This window comes from Myiozetetes cayanensis, unplaced genomic scaffold, assembly GCF_022539395.1.
Source record: "Myiozetetes cayanensis isolate MyiCay16 unplaced genomic scaffold, myiCay2020 scf13, whole genome shotgun sequence".
Taxonomy (NCBI): domain Eukaryota; kingdom Metazoa; phylum Chordata; class Aves; order Passeriformes; family Tyrannidae; genus Myiozetetes; species Myiozetetes cayanensis.
The window spans coordinates 11,564,039-11,576,969 of NW_026086937.1; the positions used below are offsets into that span (position 1 = coordinate 11,564,039).

Here is a 12,931-nt window from a genome sequence, read left to right on the forward strand (position 1 = left end):
TATGGGGAGAGAGGAAGGGATATATAAGTCAACTCAGGAGGTCAATTCACTAGGGAAAAATTAAAACTTGATCAAAAAGATGCCAATCAAAAAATCAGGAGCCTGATACTAGATTTTTCAATGACTAAAAGCCACCTGTTCACGTACCTTTTTAATGCCAGTGGCATCCAGTGACCAGCTGCTCTCTTCTGTAATGCTAAAATCCTGGGCCTGGCACTTGGATTTCTGAAACAGACAAAAGGAGTAGCAGGAAAATGGTGTTTGCTGGCAGAAGCATCGTGTTACTTAAGGCAGCCTAAACAAGACATCTCAAGGAGAGATTAGGCGGTCTCATTTCAGTCTTCAGAATAATTCTGGAAGAGCTCTATGCCTCTCTCCCCAGAGCATGCTGGTTGAGCAGTATTTGAGTGAATTCACATTCAGAGAATTCTTTTGGACCCATCTCAGGAGAAAACTTTCAATGACATCTACATGTTTGCAGAGTCCCATTTTCCATTTCAGAACCAGAGATGTTTAGCATTTGCTAACTCTAAGACCAGTAATTTCTGCAAAGAGGAAACATCACAGGATGCAAAAACTCGAATGGGCTGTAGTGAGGTTTAATAGGGTTTTTTCTGCATCTGAAAGACTGTCATGTGAAAGGAAGATGAGGTAGTTCCAGAAGTTTCAGTTAGGCATGGAAGAGTTGTTCTTTTTCTTTGTGGGACAAATCCTGGCAACAGTCTCTCAGGCAAAGCTCTCTTCAGTTGCTTTTTAATTTTTATAAAGATTTACATTAATGCTGCAGGTTTCATGGCTTTGCTGTTTTGGTATAGTAACAGTGAGAAGGGGACATTCCTCCCAGATAGGAGAAAAGTGGGTCATCAGTCTCCCAGAACAAGGCAAAACAAAAAAGAGTGGGTGGAGGTGAAATTTGGTGCATGCCAGCTAAAGAGAAAATGAATTTACTGATTATTGGAAGCTTTGCCTACAGGTCACAGATTGAGAGAGCAATAGATTGTCCATTATTTAGACTCTTTAGATCCTGATCAAGAACAAAGTCTCAGTATCACTGAAATTGAGGACAGAATCCCTAACCATATTAACAAGATCAAGACAAGAGTCTACACATTTTTCTGAATGACAGGAGATACTGAGCTCAGAGAGAGACTCACTGGAAGGCTGTAAAGCTTCTCAGATGTGAGAGGTCACATCAAACGTTAAAAACACCCATTTGGTGTTTTAAATCTGTGGCTACAAGGCTTATCCCCCCCTCATGTGTAGATACATGACTGAGTAAAGCTGGGGTTTTACTCTGTTCATTTTTCTTTTGCTGAAAGTTCCTTCCTATCTCATGGATTCTTTTGATGACTATGTCACACAGAAAATTATTACTATTTTCTATGATAAAGCAAGAAGCTGAGATTGCTCACAAACGTGTGGCTTTATTTGTTATTGTCCCTTCAGATGTGTTCATACTGGTGCTCATAGGGCAGCTGGGCATTTGCCTCTTCTTGATGTTTGCTGATATTGATGATCTCTACTCTAAGATGGATGTGAGTATTGTTCTAAGGAAGGGGGAAAGTTTCTTCCTACTACCAGTCCTATCATAAGTGCAGAGGGATTGCTTTAACAAATGGCACAGAGTTTTCCAGGGATACATGGCACCTCTAAAGACAAATCGAATTTAAAGAGATGGATTTTAGATGAAGGTGTTGTAGAACCTTCTGGAGATGTGATGGCTCCAGACTAAGATCTGTGCACTGTGACAGCTGGACAGCTACACATGTACTTTGGATTGCTTCAGCACATTTTCTATGCAATAGAAAATGGCATCACTGAGCTTACAATGCTTGGTTTGTTGGTGGCTTGATAATTGTGAAGCCAGGACAAGAATGGGGTTAGCTCTGCATATTTAAAGTACAACACATTCTTGTACAAATCCATCCTAAGGAAAATGTGAGAGAAGGACAAGATCTACATCAGCTGTAGGACAGGGTTGTCAGTGGACATGACAACTAGTATGTCAAGACTGGGAGATGTTAACCTCCTCCACTGCGCCACTCTCACAGTCTTGCTGTAGGTGTGACAGGAGCAAAACAACAAAAGTAACTCACAGCTATTTTTTCTGTACATTTGTAATCACAAAGATGACATGTGGTGGCTTTGAATAACAAGTACTGAACAGGGTGCTATGTCCAGTCCTGTATGTTTGCATGACAGTTGGCAAGTCGATTTAGAAATGGAAGTAATGAAACACGGGAAAAGGAACATAATCAAAGGGTATGGGCCTCTATTTTAAAAGCCAAACAGCCCAGCAAAAGCTGTCTCACCGTGTAACTATTTCCAGAGCAGCGGCTCAGTGGGCAGACCCAGTTAGAGAATCTGCCACGAGATGGCACTTTAAAGCAAGTCTTAGTCCCGTTGTGGACGGTGGTGGCACAGGACATAGTCAACACTGCAGCTGTAAGGGGCTAAAATGCTTTTGGGGAGGACTGCAAAACTCCCAGCCCAGGCAGTCTGGAGGGAATACACTGGAATAAAGTGAATTTGCTGAGAAAAGGGTGGAGTGGCAATAAAAAACTCTTCAATAGCCTGGCCTGAAGAAACTGCTAATAAAAAATTTGGATCAGAGCTTTATCCCCAAAAGAAAATGAACCACAACCAGAAAGCTTGTGCTTCCAGCTGTGGGAAGCTGGAACTGGGTTTGGTGCGAAAATACTCAGATTTTGAACTATTTCTTATATTAGAAAGAAAAGAGGTAGATTTTCTATTGCAGTTGTACAGTATAGTTTTCTCTGTTTTCTCTACTCCATCATGGGTTTAAAAGCATCTTTATCAATAATTCCTCAAGACAAGTAGCAATATTAGCTCATCAGATAGTGTACAGTGTACAGCCAGCGTGGGATTCTGGCTTTTCATTACATGAAGCTGGTGAAGGGCCTGGAGCACAAGTTGTGTGAGGAGTGGCTGAGGGAGCTGGGCTTGTTTAGTCTGGGGAAAAGGAGGCTCAGGGTAAACCTTAATTTTTTCTATAACAACCTGACAGGAGGCTGTAGCAAGGTGGGTGTCACTTTTTTTTTTCCCCAGGTAACAAGTTGTAGAGGGGAAATGGCCTCAGGTTGTGCCAAGGGAGGTTTAGATTGCAGGTTAAGAAAAAAATCTTAACTGAAAAGGTTACAGACTGGAACAAACTGCTCAGGGAAGTGATTGAGTCATTATCCCTGGAAGTATTTAAAAGAAGTATACTTGTGGCACTTAGGGATATGTTGCACTTTACAGTGCCAGGTTAATGATTGGACTAGATGGCCTTAAGGGTCTTTTGCAACCTAAATAATTCCATGTTCTATCACATAAGTACCCACCAGTGTCTACTGTGGGCACACGTTCCTGAACAGCTCCTACTTTTTTCCCAGCTTGTTTGCACCCCTACCACGTGGCGGATCTCCATGGTGGTAATGCTTGCAGTCACACTTGCTGTGTCCTTCCTTGTCGAGGTGAGTGTGCCTCCTTGAATGAACTGGTCAGCACCAATTGGAGAGGTGAAAGGGTCAGGTCTCGCTCTTTCTGCCTCCTCCTCAGCCCAGTTTTAGGAATACCTAGTAAAACAGCAGTAATTGCTGCTGCCTCACCCTTACTCCCCTTCCTCAAAGCGCCTCATCTGAATGACGAGATGAAAGGGAATGCAAGGACAGGCCACCTTTTCTTTCCTCTGGTGAGCAGAGTCTATCAGGCTGTGCCCCAGGCTAGGAAAATATGGGCAATCTTTGGTGTTTTCTACTCTGATCCTGCAAACTGCCAGAAGGAGCTGGTCACAGTTTTCTGGTGGAGAGCTCTGGTGGAGCTGGTGTGCGAAGTGGCCAGTAAAAGCCTGTTTAAGGCATGTGGATGAGCTGGACAGGGTGGGAGACCTAGGTCTTCACTGTTTGCCCTGTGTGTGTAGCATGGATGAAAAGAGAACACTGCTGCCCAGATCCTCTAAAATCTTCCTCTTGCTTTTGCCTTTACAGGAAGCTGTCATTGAGAACAGACCCCTGTGGCTGCTTCTGAAAAAGACCTTCCGGTACCACTCAAAGAGCCACTACAAGAGGCTGCAGCATGTGTTAGAGCAGGACTCAGACTGGCCACCTCTGAATGAAACCCTCTTCTCAGATTCTATGACAATAACAGTAGAGGGAAATATGGGAGGCCATAGCAATCCAACATTTGACAGCAGTGAGGACTCACTCTGAAGGAAACTGCAGTGGACACATGTCCATGACTATTGCAAGTGGCTGGAAAAGGACTCTCTGAGAGACTTAAAAAAGAGGCAAAACTGACTCATCACTGCTTCACCGCTCTAGGGCTAATCAGCTCTTGCTTAGCTTTAAATTGACTGGAAGCAGAAAAGGTGTCTGTCTTTTGTTGGAGATTTTAACCCTTCTGGAAAGGCTTTCAGAGCTGGAAGGAGCTGCAAATAGACAAAGTTTTCTAGAAGCATTCAGTCCCAGCACCACTGTGTTCTCTTTGAGAACAAAGCAGAGCTCTCTTGCTAGCTCATTGCTACCTGTTTGTCCTCTTGGTTTAAGACTTATGATACTTGCATTTTCTGGGTGAAAAATCTGTTGACCAGCAAAGCAGAATGATTTAATTACTTAACAATTCTTTTTGGAGAGAGGTATTTGTTTGGGATATTCGTTTAAAAAGCATACACTGAAATGTGACAATTGCAAGCTGTGATCTCCTTCTGAGGGTTTTCAAAAACATGCTGCCCTTGTGGTGTGAACTTCCTCTGCTAGGGCAGGTGCTGCAGAGCTGGGCTGCTACCAGGCATCAGCTCCTGCTTTACCAATGCCAAAATAAACTGAAATTGAAGGAGTTATTACCCCCTAGGACCTAAGGCCTGAAATAAAGATGGAGAGCCAGCTAGGTCTCAGAATAATTTTATTAAATTCTGTGACATGCTATTAAGTGGAACCATCTGAGGTTTTGGCTCTGCTTTTCAATCATAATTGCAGATGTAATTCATTCATCAGCTTGTATTCCTCACCTATGAATCTTTGATGGTGACTTTTACTCACTCTGCTGCTCTGTCTGCTACACATAAATGCAACAACACTGCATATTTCTGCAAGTGTAACCTACTTTAAAAAAGGCAGCACCTACCAGCACATATTCTTTTAGCCCATTGATGTTACTCTGCCTTCCTGCTCACTGCATTTTGCCATCTTGGTCCCCAGCTGAGTAAAGCAACAAGATAATCAATCTAGAGGGCTTCAGACCAGGAGGAACACTTCCTTCTTTGGAAAAGGTATGCAGGGGAGTTGTCCCCTCTGAAGTGACTACACAGTTAGTTTTTCACAGCTGGATCTTGCCCATCCTTGTGCTGGGTAGGCCTGAGGAGCACTTTATTACTGGGAACTGCATTTTCCCACTGTTTGGTGCTAAAGAACTCCTGCAGTGCCACAGAAACTCAGAGAATTGGGCAAGTTGGGAATAACAGTAAAAATTCCTTTGGTCTTTTAGACTTAAAAAGTAACTCTGGAAAGCAAAGAGCAAATTAGAAGGGATTTTGAATTGTTTTGAGTCAACATGTGCGTACTAGAACAGAGTTTGAAAATAACTAGCTTGAATCAAAAAGTAAGAAACAATTTTTTTCTAGAAAGAGAAAAAACCCTAAATCCAAATCAAAAATATTTTAACATCAGTAAAATGTTTATTAGACTCAAAGCAATTTGTTCCCTGCTTATGAACGTTTGACATAAGCAAATGAGTAAATATCTGCCTATCTAACTTAGTTTATCTAATGGTAAATACCTGCCACAAAGATATTGACACAAACCAGAAATGTTTCACAATTATTCCTGAAAGTATCTCCAAAATCTTAATGAGTTCCCATTTCACAGCAAAATCCTCTGCAAAGTGAAGGCTAGATGCTCTCCTTACTCCTTGTGGTATGAAAGAGCAGGCTGGTGGAGTTACTCTTCCTTTCTCTCTTTTGGTTACAGTAACTATTCCTAGGAGACAAAATTCAGTGTCCTGTTTATGGACTCCTGCACACAGCAAATATGTTGCTGCATTATGACACATATTGTTGTCCAATAGGACATCTGCAGTAGCATTGCACACTGGACATGTGATTTATGTTTATGCCACCACACATTCCTGGCAGAAGGTTGCAGGGAAGAATATGAAGCTGAGAGGGTGCTGCATACTAAGAAGAGCTAAATATTTCCCTTACGGTGACTGTGTTCCTTCTTGGAGAGCAGTAGTTTCAAAGACTGAATGGCTCTGCTGTTAGCCCTCATTTCTGACAGAACAGCTGTGGACAGGGACATCTTACCTTGTGACTGAGCAGCGACACACGCTTGGAGTGCTTATGCTTTTTGCAACTGCTAGGACTGACCACAGACACATCATAACTGCCCTGTCATGGAGGCTCTTGATAATGATCTTGAGAGGAATTTTATTGGTACAGCTAAGGTACACTTATTCCTCTTTAATAGCCTTGATTTAGTAGTCCAAAGGTAGTACAAAGCACCAGAGAAATGCTGCTGCTCCTGGCCTTGCCTGTGGCCTCAACAGCAGTGTAAAGCATTAGTGTGCTTTAGAACAGGGGAAAACATTTGCAAAATTGCTATTTTTAATTACTTTATTCTCCTATGATATAGATACAAGATTTTTTCCTGCATAAATAGGGACACACTGCGGGACTGATCTTCCTCTACAATCCATAACTGTTTCCCCTCTTATCCACAGGAACATCCTGTGGATAAGAAGGGAAACAGTTTTGCATGGTTACTTGCTGAGTTCGCACAGAGAAATGCTGGACATGAATTTCTGCCAGACTGTAAGCAGAGGTTTTGCATGCAGGATACTGTCATGTCATCTGTGTTCAAGTTAGTGGACTATGGATGCTACATGAATGTCCTTAAAAGGGAAAAGAGCTATGAATGCTGGGACTGTAAGCTGTTATGAGTCTGAGCTTTAAGTATTTCATGTTTGAAACCCTACAAAATATGTGAAAAGCTCCAGGGCTCCTGAAATTGTTTGGATTTGATGTTACCAGTCTTTCAGTGCCCTCTGGAGGTGGTTTTGAAGAGAACTCCAGTGTTGCACTCTGAAAAGTTTATTTAATTTGAACCTTGCACTTCCGTCCAAGGCTGAAACTTCCTGCTTGAAACAGTAATGGTGGTGCCTGGAGGCAGACTGCTCCTCATAAGCTTGTGGTATTTCAGTCCAGATATAACTTCAGCGTCCAAAGGCTGGCACCCTGATTTAGTGTCTGTCTCTGTCCTACTGAATGGTGAAGAATGTATAAAATTTTCATGGAGGAACCAAATTTATCAGATGAATAATTCATTTCAGACCCAATGTTTATGTAGAATGCACTTCCAGTGGTTATTCTAGTTCCACTAGCTCTACAGAAAAGTCTGTCACTTCTTCAAACAAGTCAGGTGGGGGGCAAATCTCTCAAAAACCTTCATCTAATTCTTTTGTTGTTTGTTAGGTACCACAATAACCAAAATTGTGTTCTCAGATATCAGCAGGGCTTGTGGCCTATTTTAACATAACACATTAAAGTGAATGATGACTGGTTTTATAAGGCTGACACAATGCGGAGTAGCTAAAAGTATGGAACCACAAGGAAATTAAGCTGTCATTTTAGCAGTAGTGTAAGCCTGATTACTGCTGGCTTCACAGACCATTAGTTTTTCTTCAAAATTCTTCTTTTCCCAAATAAATATCATATTCATAGTGAATTTCTTAAATAACAAAGTTTTAAAGACTTTTATGCTAATTTAGTATTCTTCCCTACCTCCTGTTCCCTGCTCTCTCCCCACTATCCCCTTCTGCATCCCTCACCCCCACTCCCCCTTTTGGTTACTATCTCCTGAGTAGGAATTATTTAGAGATCTTCTAAAGGTCGGCTGTGTTAGACGGCTGTGCTGAGAAATCACATGACTTACAGTTCCTCAAGCCAGACTTTTGGTTTCCAGCATAGTTGTTGCTTAAAGGAATTGGTTAGCAGCAGCTTCTGATTATTAACAAGGGTAAGCTGCCAAATTCAGAGCTGTAGGCTATTAATGCTCTAAAACAGCCATGGAAAAGGGTTGGAGAAAAACCCCAATCCTTTAAATGGTTCTTAAGGCTCCTGGTTGCTGTAATGAAATGTTCCCACACACGTCAGTCTCTCCCGATATGTGTTATGTCCATCCCCTGACGTGTTCCAGTCAAGTCTGCAGATTTTAAATCCCATTTATGTGTTCTAAGTCTTCACCCTCATACTGTTGCTGAGCTGAGGCTACCTTGAATATGTTGTTGATTATTTCTGTTGGCTTAACTGTGTATGCCCTGAGATGGGTGTGATGCCTGAAAAGGTGCATTGAAAACTGCTCAGAGACAGTTTTGAGTCTTTAAGCAGCAAAAGATATTTATTTTAGGCAATGCTGGGGGCTAGCCAACTTGCGCTGGACAAAACTAGCCCAAAGTTATCAGTGTAAAGTGAGGTATTTATACAGTTTTGTGAGAGATTACATAATTTTTTACATGCATATTCATATTATTGCAACATTTCATTATAATAATCATAGCAGGTGGAGCCTGGGCGGAGTCTGGGCGGAGTTGTCCTTTTGGGATGCTATTTTGGGGGTTGTTCCTGTTTCTTCATCCTTAGGGGGTCCCATTCCAGAAGTCTTCCTTGCTTTGAACTTTTCAACTTTCTTAGTTGGCTGTCTTCCTGATGATGAATTTTGCAAGATTTTGGATTCATGCCCCTGTTTTGCCACTTATTCCATAAGGAACCCTTCCTTATGTCTATTTAGGTATGTGTGTTAGCATTTTTGGTGTTCTTTACTTCCCTGTGTTCTTACTTAATGCTAGTGTTTTAGCATTCTTTGACCAGGTGTTATCTTTCACTAGCCTTGAATTCCGGTTCCTTTAGTTCTTTACCCAAAGTATGCATTCTGAGTTAACTCCTTCGGGTCTTGCTCTGTTTCAGGTGAATCTGCGGTGTAGCCTGCCAGCCCCCCATCTTGAACTCTGCCAGCAATTCCACCTGTCATGGACACAAGTAGCTATTTATATGCTCTTTCTGGTTATTTTTTAATTGCTGTGTATTCTGCTGTCTTACCACAGATGTATTTCTATAGGAGAGTTAAAAGACTCATACCTGGGGGTGTTGACATTCCAAGAATTAAAGAAGACCAAATACTGATACCTGGGGTTTGTAGGACTTTATGAAGGGGTACTTTATCAGTGAGTTTGTCTCCTACTATAGTTTCAGGAGGATTTAGTCCTCTTAAGGTTTGGCAAGTAACAGGTCTTGACAGCAAAAAACCATGATCCTCACACAGCTAGATGACCTTCCTTGTTGACATTGCAGAATGTTCTTACTGAGAATTTGCAAAACATTTCCTTAATTTCTGAACTCACTTTAAAAATACCCAGTGAAGGCAAAAGTCACACAGAGAAAGGATATAATAGGGGAAAGAAAGTGAAACTATGTGAATGAAAGTAGAGATGGGAAGGAGTGATAGGAATCTGGCAGGTAACAGTTTAGTCTCCCAGATCTGGATTTTAGATATTGTGTTCTTCTGTATTGTTAAAATATAAAAGCAAAAATGAACTGAGGATAAGGCTTAGAGGTCAGCACTGAGAACTGCAGTTCCTGCAGATGGTGTGATGTGATTAGAGGTGGTGGCGAGGGTAAAGGAATGGTAGCTCTGAGGTTCACTGACCTCTTTGTCATAATCCCATGCTGCTTCAGAGCCAGGCACAGTCCACATTGCCTTCAAACTCACTGCCAAAATCATTGTTCCTGCACTGAATTACTAGAAAAGGGCAAGATTCAGCCCTTTGAAAGGTTCCTTGAGAAGGTGAAATGCTGTCTGGGAGCATTTATATTGCTGCCTCTCACTGGTCATGGCAAGGGCTTTGTGAATAGTTGGGACTTTTACCAGCACAGGTGTGGTGGCTGCACATCATGTTTTCGTATCTCTAACCTCTGTAGGATAACTGGCACTCCCATGCTGATCGAGTGCTCAGAGATGCAAGTGTACCTTTGTACTCAGAGTGTTGATGTCAACCATTTTGCAATTGCAATTTTTAAATCAAGATAAAGCATTCTCTCTAATGACCTTGCAATGACAACTGACTTCATCTCAGGATATTTAATTGTGTGAATTAGATTGCAATAACTGACGAAGCACAGACATCCAGCTAAATTAGAATTTCTGTATTTCTTCTTGCAATGGCATTTTTATGATGTTAGTTTTCATAACTTGGTTGTCCTGTTGATGTTCTCCAAGTGAGGGTAAAACTGTTGAGCACAAATAAGCCCTCTATTAAGGGACTGCAGATAGCAATGCTACAGTTAAGGGAGCTGACACTGGCTTGAAGCAGGAATTGCCTTTTGAAGGTCCAGGGAGATACAGTGGCGTGAACTGGAATCAAACAGAAAATTAGGCTCATGCTCCCACAGCAGCTTGTTCTACGTTAACTCAATGAACTCACGTCCTGACTTCTAACAAGTGATGCGAAACCTCACCGGACAACTCAGCGAAGTTCAGTTTCTGTGCTGTTAGTGAATTGTAACTTCCTGCTTCACTTGACTCCTGGTGTCTCAACACTGCAATTGCTTTGCCATCTACAGCAGATGACCAAGCTGCACAACCACTCTGAGGAGCATAACAAAGTTCAGATTACCATCTGCATCAAGGGCAAAGGTGAGTTGTCTGCATCTCATTTTCCTCACCAGCCTGTATACCAACTAACATGTTGAAAGGTATCTGGAATTGCACAGTAAAGGAAGAGTGGGGCAGAGGGAGATGAGGTGGATAAGGCAGCAAAAGGTGCAGGCACAGACTGTGTTGTGTAGTAATGATGTACCTGTATCTGCAGTATCTGTAATGACACAGGTGAACCCAGTAATTTGTGTTAAAAGTCTAGAACAGCTTGGAAAATTTGATTTCACTAACAAGCAACTAGGTAACAAGTCTGGCCTTCTGAGACCTGGTTCCCAGCTCTGCTGTAGGCTGCTTCCACAGGCTTGTCAAGAAGCTTGTAAGTGATTTTTAAGGTGTCTAGACATACCCCATTGAGGTATGTGCTTTCTTTGCCAGTCTCAGTTCCTTGTCCATAAAATAGGGGTTACTGCTGCTTTTCCCTGCCAAAAGACACTGAGGAGAGCAGTTACTAGGGTGATGGGAGATGTAAAGGCCTTACATAGGTTTTCTTGGTTGGAGTGTTTTATGGACACTAGGCAAATGAAACTGAAGACAACCACTTGGAGAGAGATATTTAAAGGGCTGATCTTTGTGCTGCTGTTTTTCAGTCAGTATTATTTCTAAGAAGCTCTGGTTTTAAATAATGCAGTGTAGAAGATTAGTGATGTTGTGTGTGCCTTGAAACTTAATTTGACTGCCCAAGACCTGTGCACAAGTAAAGGTAATTTTTTTAAATTGTTTTAGAGGTTGCAAAAATGTGGAATCTTGTTGTTTAGTCCCTGGAGACATGTTTCTTTTAGATGGAAAAAAGTTCTCTCTCCTCCGTGATGCTGTCCTGATTGATGTAAGCTGCATTGTGAATGAAGGGATGCGCCCAGGTGCAGCACTGGAGTTGGAAATGCTAAGGTCCTGTGCATGTTCTTTGACAGGGAGATGTCTCTACTGTTCTGATAACAAGTTGTTTACTATTTACTAGAGTAGTTAGCAGAAGGAGGTAGAAAAACTGTGGTTTGAATAATTCACAGTTATCTTGGGCTTTTGAAAACTGCCACTGTGTAATGTGCATTTCTTATCCACATTAAAAACAAGTAGGATTAATGTATTATCAGGAGTAGAAAGTGAAAATACTCAAATAGACTGATTATGTATTTTTTTATTTTTTTGGATTCTGATCTTGCCTCAGTTGAGTTCAAGTAGGCAGTGGTTGAGCACAGAAGACAGTGTTAGCCCTAAACATCAAGCCGCTGCAAGGCATGAGCTTGGTTCAGGAACAAAATTTGACCCAAGCTCCTCATACTTAATGTTCAGAGAAACATACCGTAGCATGGCTGGGAGGAGACATGAGAAGGAAAGGGGCTGCTCTTCTCTCTGCCATGCCCTAGCCTGGAGGGGTTCTGGTTCTCTACATTTAACTATCTTGTCATCTTTTCTCCTTCAACCTTTTACTCAAGAGACATTTGGTGTGTTTGGGGAGGCAGAGTGCAATGGGTGTCCCTGCTTCCTGCTCATCTCCTTCCCTCTGGGGAAGGGACCTGGCCACTGCTGTGGCAGGGGTAGCCACAGAGGTCGCTGCTAATTCAAGGCAAATGGAAGTCAACATTAAAGTTGACTATATTCAGAATTATAATATTTAATTCATATTACTGTAATACAATAAGAGACTTCAGCTCTGCACTGCATGTGACATCAAGCTCAAAATGTTAGTCTTTTGCAGATGCCAGGAAAAGTCATCCACCCCATATCAACTCCCAGGTTTCCTTAGTAGTTGTTAATACATCAGATTCTTCAGCACCACAGAGACAATCATGCCATAATAAATAAAAGAAGGAATTCATTGCAAGAGGACAAGAATCACATTCCCAATATCTCCTCAAAGGACAGAGAGAAAATGACTATCTGATGCAAATTAATGAGATGAAATTAATGAGTATCAACAAATAAAATATTCCTCCAGTGGGACCAATCACAGGTACACAGTGCAATGTCTTCTTGGCCCTCTTCCAGTGCTTCAGGGAGCTCCACCAAATATGTGCATGTTGAACAGGCTTGGAGCCCACCAGGCAGGCAGCTCACAGCAGTGCCAGAGTGATTTCCACCAAGGCACCCTTGCAAGCAGTATCTGCTCAAATAAGTGCCAGAACAAACCTGGATCCATATGACAGAATAAATTAATGTAATTAAAAAAAAACTCTGTAAGGTATCACAGTGTAAAGTTCTCTTTTTGTAAATGTGTCCAATGTGCACTC

The 12,931-nt window shown here is 41.8% G+C and overlaps 1 protein-coding gene across 2 annotated transcripts in view; it reads left to right on the forward strand.

Moving 5' to 3' along the window:
- LOC126636111 (probable cation-transporting ATPase 13A4) overlaps nt 1–4,845 on the forward strand; it is a 44,045-nt gene extending 39,200 nt beyond the window's left edge. For both annotated transcript variants that reach the window (XM_050307996.1, XM_050307997.1), the window contains exons 28-30: nt 1,447–1,535; nt 3,396–3,476; nt 3,990–4,845. In XM_050307996.1, coding sequence (XP_050163953.1) covers nt 1,447–1,535; nt 3,396–3,476; nt 3,990–4,211 — 392 coding nt within the window. In that variant the 3' untranslated portion in view covers nt 4,212–4,845. The remainder of the gene's footprint in view (nt 1–1,446; nt 1,536–3,395; nt 3,477–3,989) is intronic.
- The last annotated feature ends 8,086 nt before the right edge of the window (nt 4,846–12,931 follow it).